The 24754-nt window shown below is 51.9% G+C and overlaps 1 protein-coding gene across 10 annotated transcripts in view; it reads left to right on the plus strand.

The window, feature by feature from the left end:
• Positions 1–24754, plus strand: part of BRD4 (bromodomain containing 4) — a 47437-nt gene that overhangs the window by 10684 nt on the left and 11999 nt on the right. For 4 of the 10 annotated variants that reach the window (XM_015272921.3, XM_040653952.2, XM_015272922.3 and 1 more), the window contains exons 2-13: positions 1311–1405; positions 5874–5990; positions 7252–7570; positions 8787–8924; positions 11411–11546; positions 12813–13096; positions 14088–14447; positions 15649–15777; positions 18573–18782; positions 19749–19948; positions 21044–21345; positions 22130–22240. In XM_015272921.3, the coding sequence (XP_015128407.1) occupies positions 5971–5990; positions 7252–7570; positions 8787–8924; positions 11411–11546; positions 12813–13096; positions 14088–14447; positions 15649–15777; positions 18573–18782; positions 19749–19948; positions 21044–21345; positions 22130–22240 (2209 nt within the window). In that variant the 5' untranslated portion in view covers positions 1311–1405; positions 5874–5970. Of the gene's footprint in view, positions 1–1310; positions 1406–5873; positions 5991–7251; positions 7571–8786; positions 8925–11410; positions 11547–12812; positions 13097–14087; positions 14448–15648; positions 15778–18572; positions 18783–19748; positions 19949–21043; positions 21346–22129; positions 22246–24754 lie in introns of those variants that run through there. The other 6 variants (XM_046904770.1, XM_046904771.1, XM_046904769.1 and 3 more) reach the window with 3 other exon arrangements.

The following is a 24754-nucleotide window of genomic DNA, read 5'->3' on the forward strand; positions in this document are numbered from 1 at the left end:
CCACAGCACTGAGAAACTGAGGCTTTCAGCGTGAATTCAGGCGCAGCGCTTCCTGTTTGAAACCCTCGTGGTAAAGCAATGCTTCTTGTGTCAGCAACAGCTGGGGTTCATGAAGTCTAAGTGCAGCATGTGGGAAACAGCAGCTCTTGTGACTGTTTGGATTTATCTTGTTGTGTTGGAGCCAGGCAAAGCCTGAGGGCGCAGCCCTGGCAGTTCTCTACGTGATGAACCTCGAGATGGAGTAAAGCATTCCCTGTTCTGCGCTGGATGGGGGCTCTCCTGGGTGTTTTCTTGCAGTTGGCCTAAAGCAAAACTTAAAGCATCCATCAAAGAGCATCTTGTTGAGAGGGGCTGCGTGGCTCTAAGCTGGGTTGTGTTGGGTGGGTCCTTACAGATCACAGAATCGCAGTGTGGATTTCATCCTGTTGTTCTGCAGGTGATGGGGTGCTTCTTGCAGGCGTTTTGCTGGTGGGGTTGTGTTCAGGAGCCACGATCTCAGCTGGAACCATGAATTAGGAATGGCTGCGTCACATCCCAGTGCCCCTTAGCCCCAGTTCTGCCTAATACATCGCAGGGAAATGAATCTCAGCCCTTCAGCCCTCAGCTGGGACGGTTTGAGTTCTGCCATTCATCCCTATGGCTCCATTCATCCCTACGGGTGAGCCAGGAGCGTGTGCTGTTAGTGCTGGGGTCACGTAAGGAAAGGAGCAGCTCAGTGCAGTGCGAGAGTGCGTGCAGCTTTGGATGATGGATATAAACCCTAGCACAGTGACTGCTGTGGTTTTCATGCAAACCTTGTCATAACACCGCCCTTTTCAGGCAGTCCATGGGTGGTTTTCTGGTGTTGCAATGGTTTTTCCTCTCTTGAAGGGGTTGCTCTGTGACAGCCCTCACCCTGCTCTTGTGTGCGTGCGTTAATGACGACTAAAACCGTAACCTTAAAACCCAGCACTAAAACAGCAATTAGTGCCTGGTGGTAATTGCCCAGCAGCCGGTTCCACGGAGCAGTGCTGCTCCACGGGAGCTGAGCTGGGCTCTTCCCCTCGCCTTGGGGATGTGCTGAGCTCACTTATGGGGTGCATCACTCCTCTATTTAAATGAAGGCCTTCCCTTCCCTCTGTGCTGCAGGAACTGAGCTTGCACGTCTTCAGGGAGAGCTGCAGGTGCGTTGCTGCAGCTTATCTGACTGTCGTCTGCTGCTTTTTCTTCAAAAATAGGGAGACCAAAAGTCAAAGGAGAGAGATGCTACGAAATGAGAGCCATTTACTGGGTGTAATCCTGAAATAAGACCCTGTTTCTTTTCCTTGCAGATCTTTCTTCCTGCGGTAGCCTCAAAAATGGAGGTGGGAGGGCTTGGCTGGTGAAGGAGCAGCACCCGACACCTCAAAGGGTCGAAGGATTTAAGGTAAAGCCCAGCAAGTTCTCCTCTGTGCAACTGAACGCATGCTGCGTGGGTGGGCAAGGTGCAGCCTATTCCCTGCCCTTGGGGTCAGAAATGCCTCTTTTGGGGGATGGAGAGGAGGAAAGGTGACACAGAGGGCAGTGGGAGCACTGGGATGACTGCTCTCTACGCTGTGCTGTTCACCCTCTGCCCCCAAGAGCTTGGTTGGGTGAGCAGATGGGGAGTCACGCTGATGCTGGGCCTGGCTTTGTCATCCCCATAACTTCACACACAGCTTCAGCCCTCCATGCAGAAGGAGCTGATGGCAGCACGGTGGGAAACTCCACGTGGTGGGGCTGCAATTTGGGATTGTCCACATCTTGGGCTGCTTTTCTGGCATTTTAGAACATCCAACACAGGCTGACCTGGAAGGCACTTGCTTCCCATCACGCATGCATTCTGCTGTGCATCTTTTCAGTGCCTTTTCACAGATAATTCACTCCTCCCGAGGCACTCTATTTCTGGTAGGCTGCCACAAAGTGCTTGGGAACAGCTAGAAAACTCCCCCAGATACCAACTATTGTTATTGTGTGACTTCAGCTTTAAAAGTCCCTCGTTGGCATTGACACCTGAATTCTTTGGCAGGCTTGCAGTGGGAGGAATGTTCCCTGCAGGACGTAATGCAGACTCGGGTGGTGATTGGCTTCCTGCAGTCTCCTGTGGGAAAGCCCTTTCTTTAACCACGCACGCTGACCTTGGAGCCTTTTTTTTGCTGGCGAGCAGCAAGAAGTAAAATAGGGGGGAGGGGGGGGGAAGTGCTCTTTCCAGGAAGAGAGCAGCTCTTGTAAGTACTGGGCTGGAGTACAGAGCAGGCATCATGTCTCTCTCACTCGCTGCAAGCTTTGCTTTTCTGAAGGGTGGAAGTAGTCTCATGCTTGAGTCATGTCGATAGGACACCATGTGAATGCGTCACTGGATAAAAGATGAGAGTAGGATGGGGAAAGCTGTTGGTTTTGAGTCATGCAGCTGTCAGCACCATGTCCTGCTGCCTTCTCCCTCGATCTCAGTCTGCTCAGTGCTCTGGGACTGGTGCACTCACTGTGCCTTGGTGGCCAGGAAGGCCAGTGGTGGCCAACATGGTGACGAGTGGTTGACCAGCAGTTGATCACAAACCAGCAGTGTGCCCTGGTGGCCAAGAAGGCCAATGGAACTCTAGGGTGAATTGCCCAGAGCGTGGCCAGCAACATGAGGGAGGTGCTCCTCCCTCTGCTCTGCCCTGGGGAGGCCCCATCTCGAGCACTGGGCCCAGTGCCGGGTTCCCCAGCTCAGGGCTCATGGGGAATTGAGCCCAGCAGAGGCTGCAGAGACGGTGGGGGCCAGGAGCACCTCCTGATGGGGACAGGCTGAGAGCCCCGGGGCTGCGCAGCTGGGAAGGAGAAGGCTGAGAGGGATGTGGTCAGTGCTGCTCAATATCCCAAGGGTGAGGCCAGGAGGATGGGGTGTTCAGTGGTGCCCAGTGATGGGACAGGGGGCACTGGGCACACACCGTTGGCTCGTGGTCAACTGTTGGTCAACCACTGGCCATCAGGACCCCCAGGTCCTTCCCCGCAGAGCTCCTTTCCGCAGCTCAGCCCCAACCCAAAGTGAGCTTTCAGTGGTGGGACTGTGGGATGGGGATTACAAACGCTGTTTCTCTGCACGTAACCAATTTCATTTGAATGGGATGTTAATGAGTGAGGTGGTTCCTGCTGGGAGCTGTGCTGCTGGATGGGCACAGAGGAATGCAAACAGAGCTGAGAAGGTATGAATGAGCAGCTGAGGGCTGTGGGCATCCTCAGGTGTGCAGCCAAAGCTGAAGGAGAGATGCTGAATTTGAGGCAGGGATAAAGTTTAGACACTGATAGGTGCTCAAACAGCAGCACCTATCCATTATTGTTATTATTACCCATTATTATTTCTCCGTTATCAGTAATGGAAAGGGAGATGGCATTGTGTTTGGCTCTCCTCCCTCCTGCATTTCCCTCTGTTTGCTCGGGGTCCTTCTCCAGGCAAATCCCAGTGGACAACTCCATGCTCAGAGAGCACTTCTGTCCTTCCTCATTGTGGATGGGCATTGTGTTGGGTTCAGCCGAGGACACCGGCGCTGTGGGTTTGGTTTATTCAGCACAGAATGCAACCTGTTTCCCCTGTGGGTGCTCCTGGAGCTGCAGAACCTGCAGGGAAAGGAGAGGGGGCTGGTTTCACCCCCATAATTTTGGGGATTCTGCTCTTCCTGAGAAGTCTTGGGGTAAATCAGGCTGATGTAGTCCACTGGTGCATGGAACAGATGCAGTGCCTAGCTGTTGGAGAATGGGACTGCTTGGAAACTCGCAGCATCTATTGCAGAAATAATTTTGGAGATTCCTTTGTAGTTGTACGCTCCCAATAGCTGAACTATGGGATGTTCAGTTGTACAGATGTACAGAATACACCTCCTCGACCTGTTTTCATGCAAAACTAATGTTTTATTTCGTATCCCCGTGTGTGGTGCTGGGACATCTGCAGGTTACCCACCAGAAAACTCTGTGCCCTTCTGCCTTTCTCCCTCTAAATCATGCAAGTACCAAGACCTGGAAGCTAGCTTCCACCTTCAAATAAATGGTTGAATGCATGTGGCTGTGTGCTCTCGGTCCTTTCCTGCTGTCTTGTGCAGCAAAACTGAACCAGAGCTCATAACATGGCAAGAGGGGAACATAGAAACCCATAAAGCCCATTTGATTGCAGGTGCCTGAGGCCATGCATGGGGATCCTGGGCAGCCTGAGCTGGTGGGGGGCACCTGGCCTATGGCAGAAGTGAGGAGGAGGGGTTTTTGGGGTCCTTCCAACCCAACTGTGCTGTGATCCAATGGTTCTGTGATCTTTGAGGATCATCCAACCCAACCTTTCTTGGTTTTGTGGTTCTCTGACCTTTAAGGACCCTTCCAACCCAACCCATTCTGTAGTTCTTGGATCTTTTAAGGGCCCTTCCGACCCAACCTATTCCATGGGTCTCTAACCTTTAAGGACCCTTCCAACCCATTCCATGGTTCTGTGACCTTTAAGGTCCCCTCCATCCCAACCCATTGTGTGATTCCATGGTTCTATGATCTTTAAGGACCCTTCCAACCCATTCCGTGTGTTTATGATCTTTAAGGGTCCTTCCAACCCAACGCATTCTAGGATTCTGTGATTCTTTTCCCTATAGTAATCAGGAGATTTTCCTCATAGAGGTCACTGATATGAAAACACGTCTTGAAATAGAAATAGCACTTCCAGGTCCTCAGAGTAGAATTTCCCTCTCCCTCCTGACCCAGACCTCCCCTCTGCAGCTGCCTCCTGGCTTTTCCATGAGTTGGAATGCACTTAACTTAAGCAATAACGAAGCGTTGAGGCTGTGATACGTGAGGCTTTTCATCCTGTGTGCAACCCGGGCTGTTATGTAGAGGCTGTGTTTATAATCCACCATACAGACTGTGTTGGTAGTTGTACCTTACTCTGTGTTATAGCACTGTTTTGTATATTTTATATAGGCTTAGATTATCCCTTAATCTTTAGTTAATGTGCTATAGTACTATAGTGCATGTTATCTAGGCTTAGATTGTCCCTTAATCTATGTTTTGTGTATTACAGTGCTGTATTGCATGTTATGTAGGCATAGGCAATGCTTTACTCTGGAGTTGATGTATAATAGTACTGTATTACTTATTATATGGGGATAAATAATACCTTACTCTAGAGTTTATGTATTATAGTACTGTATTGGCTATTATATAGGCATAGAATATCCCTTAATGAATAGTTCCTGTGTTATAGCAGTATGCTATGTAGGCATAGATTCTACCTTATTCTGTATCCTATCTATTACAGTAATACATTGCATATAACAGCAATATATTACACGTTATGCAGCACCCACTTGCAGTTTCCACCTCTCTTATGGTGTTTTCTGTAGCTCTGAGTCTCCCCTATTGGTGGGAGAGCTGAGGAAGGAGGGAGGGTGGTTCATGTGCAGCTCATCTGCTTGGAAAAGGTCCCAGGAAGAGCTGCTGCGATCCTCCGAGTGGACAGAAAGACAGAAGGAGGGTGGAAGGTCGGACTGGAAGTGATGCCCACCTGCCTGGCACTGGGGCTGAGTGCAACAGGAAGGAATTAAAACCTTTAGGACCTGTTTTATTAACAGAAATCCTTGGCTTCCTCTGACCTTTGGCTCTTGGAGGGCTGTTGTGATAGGGAGCAAAAGGAGAGCAGCTGGCGGTGGGCCTGGAGGTGATAGATTGGAGGAGGAACCCCCAGCAGCAGCACCCACCCCTCACTTCTGCTTGCAGAGACCCAAAGGTGTCTGCAGACCCCTTTTGCTTTGCTCAGAGCCAGGGGTGGACCTCTTGCTGTGCCAAAGAGAGAACCTATGGAGGTGCCTTCGTTTCTGATGCCTCCCACTGATGCCTCAGATTAATTGCTTTGTTTGTTTCATCAGATACACAATCTAAAGGCATTTGTGCCTGAAGCCACGGAAGATAGATGGACAAGCCAAGCAACTTCTGACCCTGCATCATTTTCTGGGGCAAAATTGTATGGCAATGTATCCTACAAGGTAACGTAGCCCCTGCAGTGAGTACAGAGGATTCCTTTTGCTTGGCCACCAGTTGTCACATAGGGAGGGGCCCTCATGCCACACATCTCAGCCTCAGCTCAGCACAGCTCAGAGGCAAAATTGGAGGGATTTGGCAACGAGCAAATCCAAATTGCATCCCAAATCACGTTGTGTGTGAGGCCAGGCAGGTCACTGTTGTTAATGGGGGAGAAAAGCAGCACACAACAAAGCTCAGATGTTTGCCAGCGCCTCAGCACAGATGGGGCATCCCAGGTGGCACAATGCTGAGAACAGCAGCTCTCAGGCAGCTGCAGAAGCACTCTGTGACCCCAAGGGCTGTGTCAAAGGGCTGCTGGTTCCTCCCTCGCTTTCCCCAGGTATCATTTCAACAGCAGAGCTTCCACTGAACTCAGTCTCTCACAAAACTGCATTGTTGTCTTTAATGCTAAGCTTCAGCATGCTCCGTTTGCCCAGGGTGGAAACATGAGGGGCCAACACAGCGTTGGGGAGCACTCGGGGGGGCACCCACTCAGGCAGGGTGTGAGTTGCTGGTCAGGACGTGGTTCCCATTGCTTATAAAGGTACACAGCCTGAGTTAAGCCCTGGAACAACGCCTCTGAGCTGACAGAAATGTGTTGTTATCAATGTCTTGGCCTTCAGGATGATGTTGGAGTTACCTACCGAAAGCAGGGGGGGGTCTTTGTGGTTGTGGGACGCGTGGTTGTGCTGCGTGGTTCCTCTGATGTGCTACAGGAGCTCACCGCTCACCTAACAAAAGGAATTTAGCATCACATTGGGGAGAGTTGGTGTGGTGGGGGGCAGCTGCAGTGCTCCAATGGACTGAACTGAGATGAACACGTCCAACACTCAGTTCTGTGCAGGTGAACCAAACCTTTGGTTTTTGGCTGGAGCTGAAGCTCTGTGCCCACAGCTTTGCTCCTTTGAGCCTCCTTTGCCCCGTAGCAGAGTTCCTAATGGAGCACATTGAGTGGGTGAGGAGAGAACAAGGCTAGAAGCAGCACTCCCTATGGGGCTGAATGCTGGGTGAGGCAGCACACGACCTCACAACAGCCCTTTCTTGTCCCAGAGTGCAGGATCCTGTCACAGTTTGGTTGCTGTGCTCTCTCTCACACTGCACAGCAGTGTCCTTAAGGCTGCAGAGTGCAGAGCCAACCTCACCCCACCCACCTGCTTCTTTGTAAGCAACTCCTCATCCCTTAACGCAAAGCGAGGAGTGACCCATGCCCTTTATCTCTTGCAGGGTGTCTGGTGAGGAATGCAATGGGATCAATAGCATGTCTGCAGAGAGCGGCCCCGGGACGAGACTGAGAAATCTGCCAGTGATGGGCGACGGCCTGGAAGCCACACAGATGTCGACGGCGCAGGCGCAGGCGCAACCCCAGCAAGGCAGCACCGTCGGCGTCAACCCCCCTCCTCCAGAGACCTCCAACCCCAACAAACCCAAGCGGCAGACCAACCAGCTGCAGTACCTGCTCAAAGTGGTGCTCAAAACGCTATGGAAGCACCAGTTTGCGTGGCCTTTCCAGCAGCCCGTGGATGCTGTCAAGCTGAATCTCCCCGTGAGTAGACGTGGGGTTTCTCCCCCATGGGAGGAAGGAGAGGGCAGGCGTTCACCTTTGTGCCAAAAGAGGCCTTTAGGAAGGAGGTGCTGAGGCTTTGCTGAGTGGTTCAGCTGATGGTTTGGCTTTTAGGGTGACAAAATCCCAGAGCCGTTGGGGTTTGGAGTCTGGAGCTTCCCCAGTCCAGCCTCCCCAGAGCAGTTCCCTACAGTGCACAGGGTCACATCCAGGTGGGTTTGGAGCTCTCCAGAGAAGGAGACCCCACCACCTCTCTGTTCCAAGGCTCTGTCCATTGAAATCCCATTAAAAGTGACCCTGAGCAAGTGGTGGCACATTTCTGCTTTTCCTAAGTGGAAAGCCTACAAGCACTGATGTCCTCAGACGTCCAGGAACGGAGACAGGAGCTCCAACCAAGGCTGTGGCCCCGCACAGCTGATACTTTGGGTTCCAATTCACATTTTGGGGTCTTTTAGAACACTCTCAAAGCAGTGAGGGCTTTGGGAGCTCCATTTCCATGGTTTTTCCATGCTGATGGGGCTCTGGTTCTTCCTGTGGGTGCGGAGGTGGAGCAGAGTAGGCCCTCTCCAGCAGTTCCCCATCAGCCCTGAGCTGGGGAGCTCAGCACTGAGCCCAGTGCTCCAGATGGGGCCTCCCCAGTGCAGAGCAGAGAGGAGGTGAGCAGTTCTCCATAATCCATCACCTGAGCTGTTGGATTTCTTTGCAGCAGAAACCCATAGACAGCTCTGCTTCTATAGCAACAGCATTTCCAGTCTTCCCTTTCTAACCATGACACCTAAAAATAGCAGCACCTTCCTTTGTATTATCTGGATGCCTTTAAGAGGCTGAAAGCAAATCTCATTTCCTCCCTCCTCCACGTGTGGCTGCGTGGGGTTCACGACCTCGGGGTCAGTTGTTCCAAGTTGGATTTGTAGCCATTACTCAGCCCCGTTGTGATCCCAAACAGCCAACGCTGATTCTGTGGCCGTGGCACTGAGAGGGGAATCACACAAAAACCCCAAGGAGAGCACAGCATCACCCCTCACCTTTCACCACTGACCTTTTCCTGCTGTGTTCCGTGGGGTTTGCCCAATAAATGACAGCAGAGGGGCTCAGAGAGTGGTCTGGGGGGAGTGGTTGGATCCTCACGGAGCTGAGTTTGGGGGATCCCATCCCTGTCTCTGTGCCACACTGACTGGTGCCTCTCTGCCCTCTGCAGGATTATTATAAGATAATTAAAACACCGATGGACATGGGAACAATAAAGAAACGCTTGGAGAATAACTACTACTGGAATGCTCAAGAATGTATCCAGGACTTTAACACGATGTTTACAAACTGTTACATCTACAATAAGGTATGATGAGCTCCTCTGTGTTTTCAGAGGGGATCTGCTGTTCTTGCTGTTTGTAGCTCTGCAAAAAGCCAAATTGTGGCTGTGTGCTTTGGAGCTCACAAGTCTGACATGGGGAGAAAGTGGTGCTGCAGAGAGCAGCGCCTGGAGTGGTGTCCTGCCCGGCTCTGCTTCCATTGCACTGCAGAAGATTCCCCTCCAGACAGCAGAAAGATCCTGGAAACCACTCTGTAAACAGTTATGGAACCATCTGGGGTGCAGGGAGGGGATGTGGAATGTCAGGGAGTGCTGCATTCACCGCTGATGGATTGGGGAAAGGAGCTGAGCGTTGGTGCAGCGTTTGGGTGCTCTGCAAAGATGGGAAGGCACCAAATGGGCAGAGAATGCACCAGGCAGATGCTGCTCGGAGCTGGAGGTGCTGCAGAGACATCGCCTCGTCTGCCAAGGAACCAGAGAGCAACAGACACCAACCAGAGAGCAGCCAGGACAGCATTCCTGCAGCCCTGCCCCAGTTTAGTCCCCTCTCAGCTCCTGCCCTCCCTGTTCCTGCCAGCTCTTCTCCCTGGTGCTTCACCCTCACTCCATTTGACCATGGTCGCCTCCTCTTCCTCACTCAGAAGCATTGCACAAGACCCAGTTTGTTCCAGATGTGTTGTTCCAGGTAGATTGCCACTAGCTGAAGTGCAGGCAGGCAGCTCTGTGGTTCCCTTTCTCCACTCCTCACTCCACAAAGTTTCTTCTTCCTCAAAACTCCTCCTTGATATCCACAGTGACCACTGCAGTTGCTTTCCAAGGTTTGCACTCCCTCTTTAACCCACAACTTCATACCCCAGCAGGCACTGCTTGTTACTGCAGATAATTTGAGTTTTGTTTGGGTTTTACATTCTTGTCTTGTCTTGTTTGGGTCCTTCAAAGCAATGCCCATGGCCTTTGCCTTCTCTGCTTTGAGCCAACACAGTGCAACTGGAATGAGGCTCTGAAGGCTTCAGACCATCCACACATACCTCCGTGTCTGCATTATTTGCTGCCACACGTCCACATTTCCCCCAGTTTCCCACTGCAATGCCTTCCTGTTGCTTTCTCCCTCGCCCCTCCCTTCTCCATTCTCTGCATGTACTCAAGAAATGGGTTTCGGACCGCACGGAGCCTGCAGACTGTCATCATTTCTCATCTTCCATCAGTCCTGGCTCTCGTTGGGTTGGTGGATGCCCTCCCTTGCTGCGAAGCAAAGCAGAAAGCCTGCAGAGCAGCTCCCAGGCCTTGTTGGTGCCTTTTGTAATGGATTCCTGGCCAGTTCTTCCCATTCTCATCGTTTCCTGACGTGTTTCAGAGCAAACACCCAGCCCTGTGCCATGCAGTCATGCCAATTAATTCAGAGCTCATCAGTGAAACGTTGATGTCCATCGTTTGTTCCCACCTGTGCTGCTGCAGAGCACTTCCAAAGGATGCATCCTCTCACCAACGTCCTTCACACCTTCCCTGACCTCTGCAAATGGAGCTTCCTCCTCCCAGCCTGCCTTGTCCAGCACCAAGTGAAGGTGTTGGCCTCCCCTATCCCCACAAGCCATCTGCCTCCTTCACTTCCTCTCCTTCTCCAGTGCGTGGGAAGCATTTCCTTGCAAGCTCATGCTGTCATCTTCCATCTTCCTCCCACTTGGATGCTTTGATGAGGGATGCAGAGTCAGGGGAAAAGGACAGCCTGCAGGGATCCTGAGTCTTGTTCTTATAGAATGACAGCATGGCTTGGGTTGTAAGGAGCCATAGAGATTACGGAACCATGGAATGATGGAATATGTTGGTTTGGAGGGGACCCTGAAGATCATGGAATGACACAATGGGCTGCGTTGGGAGAGTCCACAAAGGTGGCAGAACCATAGGATGATGGAACGGCCTCGGGCACCTCCAGGGATGGGGCACCCACAGCTCTGGGCAGCAGTGCCAGCGCCTCACCACCCTCACCATGAAGAGTTTCCACCTCATTTCCCACTCTTCACTTCTTTCTCCTCCTCTCTCCATCCAGAAAGCAGCAGCAGTGCCTGCAGTGATCAGCGTGGGTCACTTTATTCTGCCGTCACCCGTTATGTGCCATGCACAGGTCCATGCCCATCATCTCTCCGTGCCTTTGTAAGCACTTCAGGACAAGGACTCTTTCACATATTGAGTGCTCAGGACAGCTGTGTGGCAATGGAAACAGTGCAAAGAAGGATCACAGTGTGCAAAAGCTACAGGAGTTGCAGAGCTGGGAGGTGATAAGGATTACAGTTTCCAGCCAGAGTTCCACATCCCACCTGTGCCTCACAAAAAACTGTTCCAAATTGTTCCTGTTTCATTTTTAATTGTTCCTGTTTCATTTTTGATTGATTAAACTCGGTGTTAAATGGAGGAAAAGCTCAGGCAAAATCTTCGTGCTGATCTTGGTTTGTTTAGAGTATAGCAGTCCTTTTTGTAGAGAAGTGCCTTGCCTGATTTATTCTCTCTCATTCCTCCAGCCAGGAGATGACATAGTCTTAATGGCAGAAGCTCTAGAAAAGCTCTTCCTGCAGAAAATCTCTGAAATGACGCAGGAGGAAACAGAAATCGTTATAGCCCAGACAAAAGGGAGAGGACGCGCACGGAAGGAAGCAGGTATGGCACTCAGCCACAGCTGGGGGCTGGTACTGGGGCCAGGCGTGTTCAGCATCTTCATCAGTGAGCAGGGTGAAGGGGTGGAACGTTCCCCCCGGCGTGTTTGGTGGTGGCACAGAGCTGGGAGGGGTGGCTGCAACCACAGGAGGGTTCTACACCTGTGGAGGAACAACTGCACGCATCCATCTGGGTTGAGGCTGAGCTGTGGAAAGGAGCTCTGTGGGGAAGGACCTGGGGGTCCTGGTGGCCAGCGGTTGACCAACAGTTGACCACGAGCCAACAGCGTGCCCTGGTGGCCAAGAAGGGCCAGTAATGGTTAACAGGCTGACCAGTGGTTGACCAACAGTTGACCACGAGCCAACGGTGCGTGCCCAGTGCCCCCTGTCCCATCACTGGGCACCACTGAACACAGCCCAGCCCCATCCTCCTGGCCTCACCCTTGGGATATTGAGCAGCACTGACCACATCCCTCTCAGCCTTCTCCTTCCCAGCTGCGCAGCCCCGGGGCTCTCAGCCTGTCCCCATCAGGAGGTGCTCCTGGCCCCCACCGTCTCTGCAGCCTCTGCTGGGCTCAATTCCCCATGAGCCCTGAGCTGGGGAACCCGGCACTGGGCCCAGTGCTCGAGATGGGGCCTCCCCAGGGCAGAGCAGAGGGAGGAGCACCTCCCTCATGTTGCTGGCCACGCTCTGGGCAATTCACCCTAGAGTTCCATTGGCCTTCTTGGCCACCAGGGCACACCGCTGGTTTGTGATCAACTACCAATCAACCATTGGTCAACTGTTGGTCAACCCCTGGTCAACCTGTTGGCCACCATTGGCCTTCTTGACCTTCAGGGCGCACTGCTGGCTCATGGTCAGCTGTTGGTTAACCACCAATCACTCGACCACAGTTGACCTTCTTGGCCACGAGGGCGCACTGCTGGCTCATGGCCAACCATTGGCCACTAGGACATCTCCTAGAAGGGAAAGGAGAAGACAGGAGGATGCCCTGGGGCTGCTCCTTGCTCCTTTGCTGGAGTGGTTTTGGTGAGGGAGGTCCTGGGCTTCGTCACCATCTCACCCAGCAAGCTGTGAGAGCACTCGTTGAGGAGAACGTGACGAGTGTTTGTCCCTGACAGGTTGCTCAAGAACAGGCTCTGCAAAGTACTCATTATCTAATGAGCAATACTCTTTCACTCGTTATGAAACATTGTTTTCCTGTTAAGACCATTAAGTCTGGAGAGAGAGAGAGAGAGAAGCAACGCTTTCTTCCTTTTCTTTCTGCAGTGACATCCAAGCCAGGATCATCCACGGTACAGAACACAACCCAGGCCTCGTCCCCAGCCCAGACTCAGGCCCCACAGCAGAACCTCCAGGCCGCACAGACCACCCATTCCTTCCCTGCTGTCACCCCCGACCTCATCGTCCCGACGCCCGTGATGACGATGGTGCCTCCGCAGCCCCCAGTGCCACCTCCGCCGGCCCCCCAGGCTCCCGCCCCACCGGCCCCGACCCCCCAGCCCATCCAGCCTCACCCCCCTGTCATCCCCACGCCCGCTCAGCCCGTCAAGGTGAGTGCATGGGGCTGCACAGCTGGGGTTGGAAATGCCTACAGTTCCGAGTCTTCGCCACCTGAGTCTTGTTTTAGGGCAAACATCCTCAGTTTGGTCAAAAGATTCCTATTTTCCTTCCTACTCGGGGCTGCAGCAGCTCTGCTGTGAGGAAAGGCTGAGGGACCCTTCCAGCTAAACCATACTGTGATCCTATGGTTCCATGATCCTTAAGGTCCCTTCCAACCCAACCATTCCATTGTTCTATGATCTTTAAGGACCCATCCAACCCAGTCCGTTCCATGGTTCCGTGATCTGTAAGGTCCCTTCCTACCCAGTCATTCCATAGCTGTGTGGTGTTTAAGGTCCCTTCCAAGCCAACAACTCCATGATTACATGATCTGTAAGGACTCATCCAACTCATTCCATGGTTCTGTGATCTTTACCTTTCCAACCCAATAATTTTATGGTCCTACGATCTTTAGGGTCCCTTCCAACCCTACCATTCCATGATCTTTAAGGACCCTTCCAACCCAACCCCTTCCATGATCTCTGAAGTCCCACTCAACATGGTTATTCCATGCTTCTGTGGTCTTTAAGATCCCTTCCAACCCAACCCATTCTACAGTTCCAATTTGGAGAATGCTCCCTCCTCCCAGTTGAGTAGAAGTGGATCCTATGGTGGCCCCTCTCAGACACACTTAAGTCAAACACGATGGATTCTGCCCAGCTTTGCATGGAGCTCATCCCCTTGAAACCTAACTTTTAAGTCCTCCGTGACTCAGGAGCAAACCTCGCCTTGCTGAAGTGAGTCACACTCCTGACCTTTCTTGTACAACAGAGCAAATCCATGTGGTTTTCTGCAGAGCTCCTGAAGTCTATGTGGAAATCTGCAGCTCCCATGGCTTGAGTCATAAATGGTGGCAAACCAAAGTCACGCCACGGGGAGCGCGGCGCGGTTGAAGGCAGCGTGACAGGTTTTGGTAACGGTGATTTCTTTGCTCGATTGCAGACGAAAAAAGGAGTGAAGAGGAAAGCAGACACCACCACACCGACCACCATCGACCCGATCCACGAATCATCCTCGCTGCCCACCGAACCCAAATCCACCAAGCTGGGCCCGCGGAGGGAAAGCAGCCGCCCGGTGAAGCCCCCAAAGAAGGACGTTCCGGATTCCCAACAGCACATGGTAGAAAAGAGCAGCAAAGTGTCTGAGCAGCTCAAGTACTGCAGTGGCATCATCAAGGAGATGTTTGCCAAGAAGCACGCGGCCTACGCCTGGCCCTTCTACAAACCTGTGGATGTAGAAGCACTGGGGCTGCACGATTACTGCGATATCATTAAACATCCCATGGATCTGAGCACAATCAAAGTAAGCTTGGTGGTATGAAGGGAGGGGTGGGGGGCAGAGCTGTGGATTGCACAGAAAATGAGATGTTTTCCCGGCACCTTTTGCTGTCTGCCGGGCGGATTTTGGCCTCAGGGTTCCCATACAGTCAGTTTCTCATTTGCCTGTTGTGGCTGTGCTGACATTTGGAAGCAAAAGAAGAAAAAGCAAACCAAACCAACAACCCCTCATCCTTCCAGAAGGGCTCTTAGGAAACGCTTGTGTGGGTTTTTTATAGACAGTTTCCATGACTGTCTAACCGTATGCTGTCTGTTCTCAGCCCAGGAGATGGCCTCAGAGAGCATCAATCACAGTAATAAGGGATGGGGCTGAGAACATTCTTCCTCCCCTTAAAATGAGGTCCTGTGCTTCTGGCGTTCCCTGTCCCCACATCCATCTGTTAAGCAGAGGTGGTTTGCTCTGCCCTACCACAGCTGCAAAGCAATCCATGTTTTCCCCCCCCGAAGCATTAAAGTGATGTCTGGAAGCCTTTCCCTTCTTGGCTGTGTATTCTGTGAGCAGTTTGGCTCAGGGCTGAGTCCCCTTTGGTGCTGTTTGGGGTTGGGTTTGTAAGGAGAGGAACCATTCCTCCCTCCCACCCCTCACTCCAGCGCCCTGGTTCTGTGTGCAGGGTTCAGCTCGTCGCTCTGCGGCACTGAGATCCGTCTGACCCATTTCTTTACCCCTTTGTTTTATTGGAGGGGCTGCAGAGGCAGAAAAGGCTTCTTTGCAAAGTGAAGGGCTGTCCTGATGTCCCATATCTTAAAACTCTTTGTTTTAATGGCCCGTGAGCACAAATAAGTCTTCCTCGGAGGGAATGCACTGCACAGAGCTGACCCTGATGGGCTTTGCTAAGAAATATGTTGGGTCTATTGAGTTCGAGTCCCATCAGGGGGTCAGTGAGCAATCCCAGCTTGTCCCAAAAGTGCCCTGAGGATCACACGGTCCCCCACACCCCAAATTACCAACAAAGACTCCCACAGTCTGCCCCATTTACTGCAAACCTGCTGCAGTGTGTTACAGGGAGAAACTCAATAGGGCTTACAGGCATCCAAATCCCCCATCAGGTGCCACCACGCTGTGTTGGTCCGAACCCTTCATTGCATGACTGTATGTATGTGCTGAATGCACCCTTACCCTCACGCTCTTCATGGCAGAAAGCTTCTTTTTCTCCCCTCCTTTCCAGTCCAAACTGGAGAACCGGGAGTACAGAGATGCTCAGGAATTCGCTGCTGATGTGCGACTGATGTTTTCCAACTGCTACAAATACAACCCTGCTGACCACGAGGTGGTGGCCATGGCACGGAAGCTGCAGGTAGGGAGCTCCGTTATCTTCCCCTGCTAATTAATCCTGCGTTGTCTCAAAACAACACGAAATGGGTGGAGAATGGTAAGGAAACGACGGCCTAGTTTCGTTTCATGGCATCTTTTTCTCATTGATTCGTATTGATTTTGAAGGAGTGGGAGAAAACACAACGCTCTGAAGGGTCCCTTTCCTGCGCACAGCACCTGGAGAGAGCACAGGGGTTGTGCCACCCTCTCACTGCTGCCATGTCTGTTAATCCTGACCCTGTTTTCTGCTCTCTCCTGGTTCCTGCAGCACGAGAATGGTCTGTAATTCATGATACAGCCGCAGAAAGCTGCAGACGCTGAGTGCAGCTCTTAGCAGAGCTCTTCTGAGAGGCAGCTCTGAGCTCTGTGCCTCTCCTGCCTCTGTGCCCCCCGAGTTCGAGGCCCTGAAATCACCTCGTGATGCTCTTGTAAAACTGCAGTCAGGTTTGGGCTGGTTTAATTGGAGATCATCACACACTGAGTGTGTGGTTCAACAGCTTTTTGGTGTGGAATTGGCAGCATTCTGCATGTTACCTATTGCTCTGCTGGGTTGTATGGCAGGTGGACATCCAGAAACCACACTGCTCAGCCTCTGGCTGCTCTTGGTCCAGAGGAGAACTTCACAGCCACTTCCAGTGGTATTGTGGAGCGTTTTCCAGGAGCCTGAGGTGTCTTTTCTCTCACTCCATCCAATGGGGAAAGCTTTGCTCATTTGTGAAGCTGCTCCAGCAGCACTTGCACTGCGGGCCTGTGCATAAAACTGATCCCAGCTGAAACCAAGTATAAAAAATCTGATCTGAAATGAGATACGGATATGAGCAGCTTCACAGGGTGCTGCTGAGGTTTGGAGCCAGGCTGAGATCTCAGGTCTGGACAACGGGTTACTGAGTTCCCATCATCCACAGCAGCGCCACACATTGCTTTACACACAGCCCCATTTTTCACCTGTCCCAAAACGTGGCTCAGCATCAGCCCCCAACGTAACGCCCTGGTGCCACCTGGTGCTGCTTTGCTGTTGGAAGGTGAGTTTGGAGGAATTCTGGTGCTCTTGAGAGCTCGCAGCGGGTGCCGCTCGTTGCTTTAACCTGCTTGGTGTTGGTGCAAGCAAGGGCAGAAAGAATCCCTTAATTAGCTTGTTATCTGCTTCTTCGTTAGGGTTTATCTTTCATCTGTTCCTGCTGAGTGCACGTGGAGTGCTGAGGATTTTTGCAGTGTTGGGGTTTTGTCATAACTGCAGAATTGGTTGTAGTGGACTTTGCTCAAATGGATCCCGCTCTGCTTTCGTAAGGGCTTACCGAAAAGCTGCACAGATACAGAAGTGTGGGGAGGTTTTGTTTCTGACCCAGAGGATGGAAGGATGGTGTCTGCACAGCGTTGGCTGCTGGCGGTAATCAAGCACTGGATTTTCTGGTTCGTGGGAAACTGCAATTAGCTCATAAACACTCATTAAGTGCAGTGAGTCAGCGCATGGCAGAGGGAGCAAAGCCAGGAGTCCAGGCTCCTTCCCTGCCCAACCTTCAGTCCCTGTGCCAGGAGCCTGGGAGAGAATGCGGCATTGCTGCCAGCAGATGGAAGCAGCGAAGTGACGTTACAGCTCCGGAGGAGAGGAGCAGAGCTGGAGGAATGCAGCCCAGCTCATGCATGGAGGGAGCTCAGAGGTGGCTCAGGAAAGTGCTGGAGGACCCCATGGTGACCTCAAGGATGGGCCTGATCCGATATTTTGGGGGGCTGAAGGTGGGAGCTGCATGGAGAGGGACGCTGCTCGGTGCCTGGTGGAAGAATATCTCTCTCTGAGTTGTTGTGTGAGACATTGGAGCTGAGATTCACAATAGGGTGGTAGGAGCAAGGCACGCACCTCGTGCTCTGGGTTCTGCACCAGAGCTGCACACGTGGGGCGTACAAATGGATGGATGGTGACCGTGGTCTGAACATCACCCTCTGCTGAGCAGCAGAATTCAGCCGCATCCCCTCTGGATCCCTCCTTGGGGGCTCCCAGGAGTGCGTGATGACAGTGCAGAGCTTTGAACCGTGGGGTTGAGGTCTCTTGGAGCTGCCCAAAGTGGTGTTTCTCCTGCAAGTAGTGCTTGTTCTGTCCTGGGAAACGAAAGGAAGGCAAAATCTGAGGGTGCTGCTTTGTTCCTGTCCTGGGAAACGAAAGGAAAGCAAAATCTGGGGGTGCTCACACTCCCTGTGTGGGACCCGGAGCTGCTGGCTCAGTGCTGGACCTGAGAACATTGCTGGACCTGAGAACGTTGCTTCACCCGAAATACCATAAGCGGAACGTTGTGAGCACAGCACAGCCTTCACCCCCACCATGCTGATAAGGGACACAATCAGCCTTTCATTTCTTATCTCACTCTGAGGTCTGGACAGAAGTGAGTGTTCATCAGCAGAATAGCAACGTTCACGTCTGTGGGGTGAAAGGAAGGCGGTTTGGTGTCGCTGGGTGGTGGGAAGTGCTTTCCCAGCCTTGGGGTGTTGTGTTGGGATGGAAAACCACAGCGTGCCAACTGCTGCCCTCACGTTACCACCAGCACTGCAGCTGTTAAATGGCTCTTTACCTTCCTTACCTCTAAACTTTCCCCTCTGATCAAACCAAAGTCCCAAACGGATTCAAGGCGTGGAGGAAACGATCCCATCTGCAGCTGACAGCATCGTGTGTGCACGCGTTGGGGGCTTGGATGGAGACCCCGAGCACATGGGATACCCCGGGGATGATAACAGCCTGTGCTGTTGTGTGCTCTGCCAACCCCTGCATGGTTTTCCATCTCTTTGCAGGACGTGTTTGAGATGCGCTTCGCTAAGATGCCGGACGAACCGGAGGAACCGGTGATCCCGGCCTCTTCTCCGGTGGTGGTACCACCTCCAACCAAAGTGGTTCCCCCCTCGTCCAGTGACAGCAGCAGCGACAGCTCCTCCGACAGCGACAGCTCCTCCGACGACTCCGAGGAGGAGAGAGCTCAGCGGTTAGCAGAGCTCCAGGAGCAGGTAGGGGTCCATCGCCGTCCGTCGGGGTGCCTGGGCTGTTCTTTGTGTTTGCCTTGGGCACATGGCTTCAGTTGCTTGATTACTATGAGATGTGAGGAGGCAATTCTTCACTCAGAGGGCAATAAGGCCCCGGTGCTGCTGCCCAGAGCTGTGGTGCCCCATACCTGGAGGTGCCCGAGGCTGTGGATGGGGCCCTGGGCTGGTGGGGGGCAGCCCGCCATGGCAGGGGTGGGGTTGGGGGAGCTTTGGGTCCCTTCCAACCCAACTGTGCTGTGATCCCGAGGTTTTATGATCTTTGAGGACCCATCTGACCCAAACTTCTTATGGTTGTGGACTTGTGAGGACCCATTCAACCCAACACATTCTATGGTTCTGTGACCTTTAAGGACCCATTCAACCCAACACATTCTATGGTTCTGTGACCTTTAAGGACCCATTCAACCCAATGCATTCTGTGGTTCTGTGATCTTTAAGCACCCTTCCAAACCATGCTAGGATTCTGTAATTCTCTGACCTTTAAGGTCCCTTTCAACTCAACCCATTTTGTCGTTCCATGATATTTAAGGATCCTACAAACATAAATCATTCTATGAATCCATGATTCTGTGATCTTGAGGTCACATCCAACCCAAACCCCTTCCGTGTTTCTGTGATCTTCAAGGTCTCTTCCAGCCCAAGCCGTGCTGTGACTGCAAGGCTGTGTGATCTTTAAGGACCCTTCCAACCCAGACCCATGGTTCTGTCATTTAGCTCACAGCTGTAGACCATCTTGTTGTCTAACAGTGACTTTCAGCTGTAAGTGCTCTCCAATGTGTAGTAGTGGAGGGCTGATGAGGTACAAAGAAACAGTGCTTTTCAGGATGGGTGGTATGGAAAGAGGGAGGAAAGCATCAAAGAGGTAATAAATGTGGAAGAGAAGGAGGTGCTGGGCAAAAGTATCTTGATCTCTGTGTGTCTGCCTCTCAGCTTAAAGCAGTGCATGAACAGCTTGCAGCCCTGTCCCAGCCCCAGCAGAACAAACCAAAGAAAAAAGAGAAGGACAAGAAGGAGAAGAAGAAGGAGAAGCACAAAAAGAAGGAAGAGCTGGAAGACAGCAAGAAGAGCAAAGCCAAGGAACCGCTATCCAAGAAGGCCAAGAAAAGTAACAGCAACAGCAGTACCTCCAGGTCAGCCCTGTTTGTGGTGCAGTCGTTGTGTTTTGCTGCACTGCAGTGCATGACACTTATTCTTCTCCCTCTGATAACTTTGTGACACGTGGGGATCTTGCAAAGCAGCACCCACAGCTTCAGCAGTGCTCACAGCCACCCCTCACCTGGGGCTGCTTTAACTGCAAAGATGGGAGAGAAGAGCTCTGGGAGTTGGGCCATTGAACCCTGCTCCCCTCTGCTCTCTCCCTCCTGCTTTAGTTGGAGCTGTGGGTTTTGAAGTGAGAGATCAGGACCTGGGAGTACCTCCTGCTTAGACTGGGAGGGGATGTTGTGCTTCACCCGGGGCAAAAAGGAGGAGTTTGGCACATGGAGATGAAATGAGGAGAGAGGAAAACAAGCAGTGCAAAGCCAAGTGAGGGCTGGAGCTTGCCTCTGTCCTCAGGCCTCGATGCATCGCTTGGTGTGCTCTGGGTGAGCACTGTGGGGCACAGTGTGAGCTCTCATAGGGAAATAACCTATCTGGGACTCTTCCCTTCCTTATTCAGTGCTGCTGCCCGGCCTTCACTGAGCGCTGCCACGCATGGGTGTGCTCTGAGTGGGATAAATATCTGCAAGCACAGCCGCAGAACTGCCTCCTTGTTTCTTTCCAGCCAGTTTTGAAGTGCCCAGCAGACATCACGGAGGGTCCTTTGCTCCTGCTGCTGCTTGGGAGTGTATTTCCCTACAAGTGTTGGGTTTTGCTTCTGCCTATATGCACCCCGTGGGGAGATTTTGCTGCCCTGGGGCCTCGAAGCAGCACAACCCTGTGTTTCCTGCAGGGAGATGGGCAGCATTGCCTGGGGCTTTCATCCATCCAGACATACAGAGCTCCACCTGCAGCTGCTCATTTCTGAGAGCTCATTTCACCCCATACCCGGGTGTAGCTATGAAATAAGAGGATGAAAGCAGATGTTGGTGTGTGCGGAGCTCCCTGTTGCTCCTCCTGCTGCTGTTCCATGCCATAGCAATAGGTGCAGCCACGCTGCTGTAACGTATCAGAACGCAGCAGCTGCTTTTTGCAACGTCTCTTCTTTTTCGTGTGTTCCATAATAACATGTTATAATTGTTCCTAAGTAGTAAGAAGGAGCCTGTGACGGTGAAGAACAGCAAGCCCCCTCCAGCCTACGAGTCTGAGGAGGAGGAGAAGTGTAAGCCAATGTCCTATGAGGAGAAGAGGCAGCTGAGCCTGGACATTAACAAACTCCCTGGTGAAAAGCTGGGCCGAGTTGTCCACATCATCCAGTCGAGAGAACCCTCACTTAAAAACTCCAATCCCGATGAGATTGAAATTGACTTTGAGACATTAAAACCCTCCACGTTACGGGAGCTGGAGAGATATGTAACGTCGTGTTTGAGGAAGAAGAGGAAACCTCAAGGTACCTTTCATCCTCACAGCAGTTTCCCTCACATTCCAATGGTGCATTCCCACCTCTAGGGCTTTTGTTGTGTTGTTTGGTAAGGAGGGGAGCTGCTGCTCCTCCAGCAAAATGAATGAAGCCCCAGCAGTGTCTGTTAGATCCAGTGGCTCCGACTCAAGGCCTTCAGTTCTCAGCCTCCCTCTAATGTAAATATTTTCTTCCAAAAGACATCTGTGTGAAGAGCTCGAGTTGAGAGCAGCATTGTGGTCGGAGGCACAGTGAGCAGAACCACTGCTGCTCCTCCTCTCTGCCAACCTGTGGGGCTGGAGGAGCTCTATTCCAGCCGTGATGTGCCCCTTTATACTCACCGTGGAGCACTTCTTTATCTCAGTGAATCCCTGTGACATTTGGAGGGGCTCTCCCTGTATCCCGTGGCCAATCCCAGCATAGTGTAACCCCGAGTAGAAAGGAAAGCTGCCCAAATTTGAGGCTTGCTTTGTGCTCTGAGTAAAGCACTGAGGTTGTTTGGCATCAGCTCAGCACATCGTTGGGGTACAGCAGAGCCCTGAGCACCTCCTGGGCTGCAGCTCCCTGTTTTAATTGGAGTGTAAGCTCTTAAAAGAGGCAGCCCTGTCCTTCTTCCCTGGGCCAGGAAGCCAAAGCAGCACCAACAATTACATTTTCAGCATTGAGAGCCCAGTGCTGGGCTTGGGGTGGCTGCGAGCAGAGAGAGAGGCAGAGTTTGGAGATTCTGGGTTCCTTTCAGTCCTTGTGACCATTTTGTACTGTTGTCTTCTTGCAGCAGAAAAGGTGGACGTAATTGCTGGTTCCTCTAAAATGAAGGGGTTCTCCTCCTCAGAGTCTGAGAGCACCAGCGAGTCCAGCTCCTCCGACAGTGAAGATTCAGAAACAGGTTAGATGCAGCTTATTTAAAGACTCAGTCCTATACCTGTTTTCTGTATAAATAAATATGTTTTCATTACCGGCTTGGTCTTTAATTTTTTGTCTTTGTAATTAAACCATTATACACAGTGTAGATGCTGCATGCTGCCCTCTGTGTCCAACTTGGCAGTAGCAGTGTTGTCTCTGGCAGTTCTCAAGCACTGCAAGGTATTGTCGTAAGCGTAGGCTTGCTGAGGTTGGCTGTGGGTTCAGGAGCTGAGCTGCAGTGCCTGCCAGGGTGGCTGTTTGTCTGTCTGAGGACCTAGTTGTGTATTTTTAGGAAGCTGCTGTGTTGTCCTTGCAGGAGGCTCGATGTGTTCTCACCAGGAGCGATGTGTCGGAGGAGGAATCTTGTGTTTGTGTAGCAGAGCCTTTTCCAGAAAGCAGAGGGGCACTTCAGGGCAGCACTGCCTTGCTCTCCCTTCTGCCCTTGTGCCTCCTGGGCTGGGCTTAGGCTGCTCACGTCCTTCCGGAGTGCTGTGCTTTCCTGTAGCACTGCTTGCTGCTGTTCCCTCCTTGGTTTTGCATCAGCAAAGCTCTTTGTGGTTGACTAAAGCTGTTTTTTGTGGCAACTAACCCAGCTTGGAGGTGATATCGGGCTCTTCCCAGCACAGAAATCAGCAGAAGGAACAGAGTCAGTGCTTAGGGCAGGAGATGAGCCTGGAGCTGCTTGCGTCTGTGTGGGTCTGTATAGGTCTGCTTAGGTCTGCTTGGATCTGTGTAGGTCTACTTGGGTCTGCTTAGTTCTCCTTGGATCTATTTGGGTCTGCTTAGGCCTCCTTGGATCTACGTAGGTCTCTTTGGGCCTTTTTAGGTCTGCATAGGTCTACTTGGGTCTGTGTAGGTCTACTTGGATCTACTTAGATCTACTTGGGTCTGCTTAGGTCTGCTTGGGTCTGTGTTGGTCTACCTGGGTCTGTGTAGGTTTACCTGGATCTACGTACGTCTACTTGGGTCTGCTTAGGTCTACTTGGATATTCGTAGGTCTACTTGAGTTTGCTTAGGTCTCCTTGGATGTACATAGGTCCACTTGAGCCTGTGTAGGTCTACTTGAGCCTGCTTGGGTCTGCTTAGGCCTACGTGGATCTGCTTAGATCTACTTGGATCTACGTAGGTCAACTTGGGCCTGCTTAGGTCTACCGGGAACCTCCAAAGAGCTCCAAAACCCAACAGAAACCCTCTCACTTTGGGTTCTTTTCATAGGAATCCCACAAGTTGGCTGCCCCAGGGCTCCTCTCATCTTTTTTCCTCCAAAACAACCAAGGTTGGCAGCACTGCCCCTCAGTGCTCCAATTTTGTGTGTCTGGGATAACGCTGCCGTGTTGTCTTTACCATAGCGTGGGGGTTGCATGCTTTTCCCTGCTTTCATGTATTTTTAATAGGATCTGGCTTTTTTTTAGAGGAACTCTAAAGGCTTTACAATGCATAGCAGTGATCAGAATGGCAGTGACTGTCCGGGTGTTGTGTGGCAGAGAGGACAGAAGTTAGAAAATGGCTTTGTTTTGCTAAAATCCATCAGTGGACCGACCACCGTAGGTCACAGACGGGACAAAACCAGAATAAAATGCTGATTTTGCTGAAATTCCAGAGGTTCAGGTAGAGGTCCCAATGGGGCCGTCCCCACCTGGCCCAAGGTGTTGGTGTCCCCTTTCCAAACAAAATGGGGGATAAAAGTTGACCCAAATGGGCCAGAAAAGCACAGCTCTGTGCTCCAAAGAGCTTCAGGTCATGGAGCGAATGGGGCTCAGGTTGTAGGGCTGGGCTCACTGTGCCCCATGGTTTGATTCCTTCAGGTTGTAGTGCTGACCCCACTGAACCCCAAATACATCCTGGTGGGAACTGGGGCTCATCCCCACATCCCATGGCTGTGCTGCTCCTCCCAGCCTAACTAATGGGCTAATAGAGATATTTGCTTGCAGATGAGCACCCCGCAGCCCCACCTCCATGGGCTGCTCCCTATAACCAAACCAGTGCTGACAGTACCGAAACTTTTTTGACCCAAACTGGGGACAGTGCCCTAAAAACAGAGGAGCAGAGAGAGGGGGAGCATTAATGTGCAGATAAAAAGCCCAAACTTTTGGATTTAGGAGAAAAATGCTTTCACAGAGCTGTTCACTCCCGCTCATTAATTGCCCCCTAATTAATTGCTGCAGAGCTGCACCATCAGCTCTGGGTGGTGATGTTGTTGTCACTGTGCTAACAGCAGCAGAACAGTTGATGCCAAAGCATGCAAGCAACGCTGGATCTGCAAACACCATGAAACCATAAACTATAATTAATTGCAATTAATTGCCATTTTGCAGTGCTTTGGGAGCTGCTCATGGGTTCGCTGCCAGCGCTCTCCCGTTGCATTTTGCAGCCCCGATCGTTGCTCACACATCTTTCTTTCTTTCTTTGCAAAGAACTGTTTGCAGTTGAGTGTTGTTCCTAAGTCTGGAACTGCCTTCTTTCCCTGCAAACCCTTATGGTGGTGCTGAGAAGGCTT

The sequence above is a fragment of the Gallus gallus genome, chromosome 30 (genome assembly GCF_016699485.2).
Source record: "Gallus gallus isolate bGalGal1 chromosome 30, bGalGal1.mat.broiler.GRCg7b, whole genome shotgun sequence".
Lineage (NCBI taxonomy): Eukaryota > Metazoa > Chordata > Aves > Galliformes > Phasianidae > Gallus > Gallus gallus.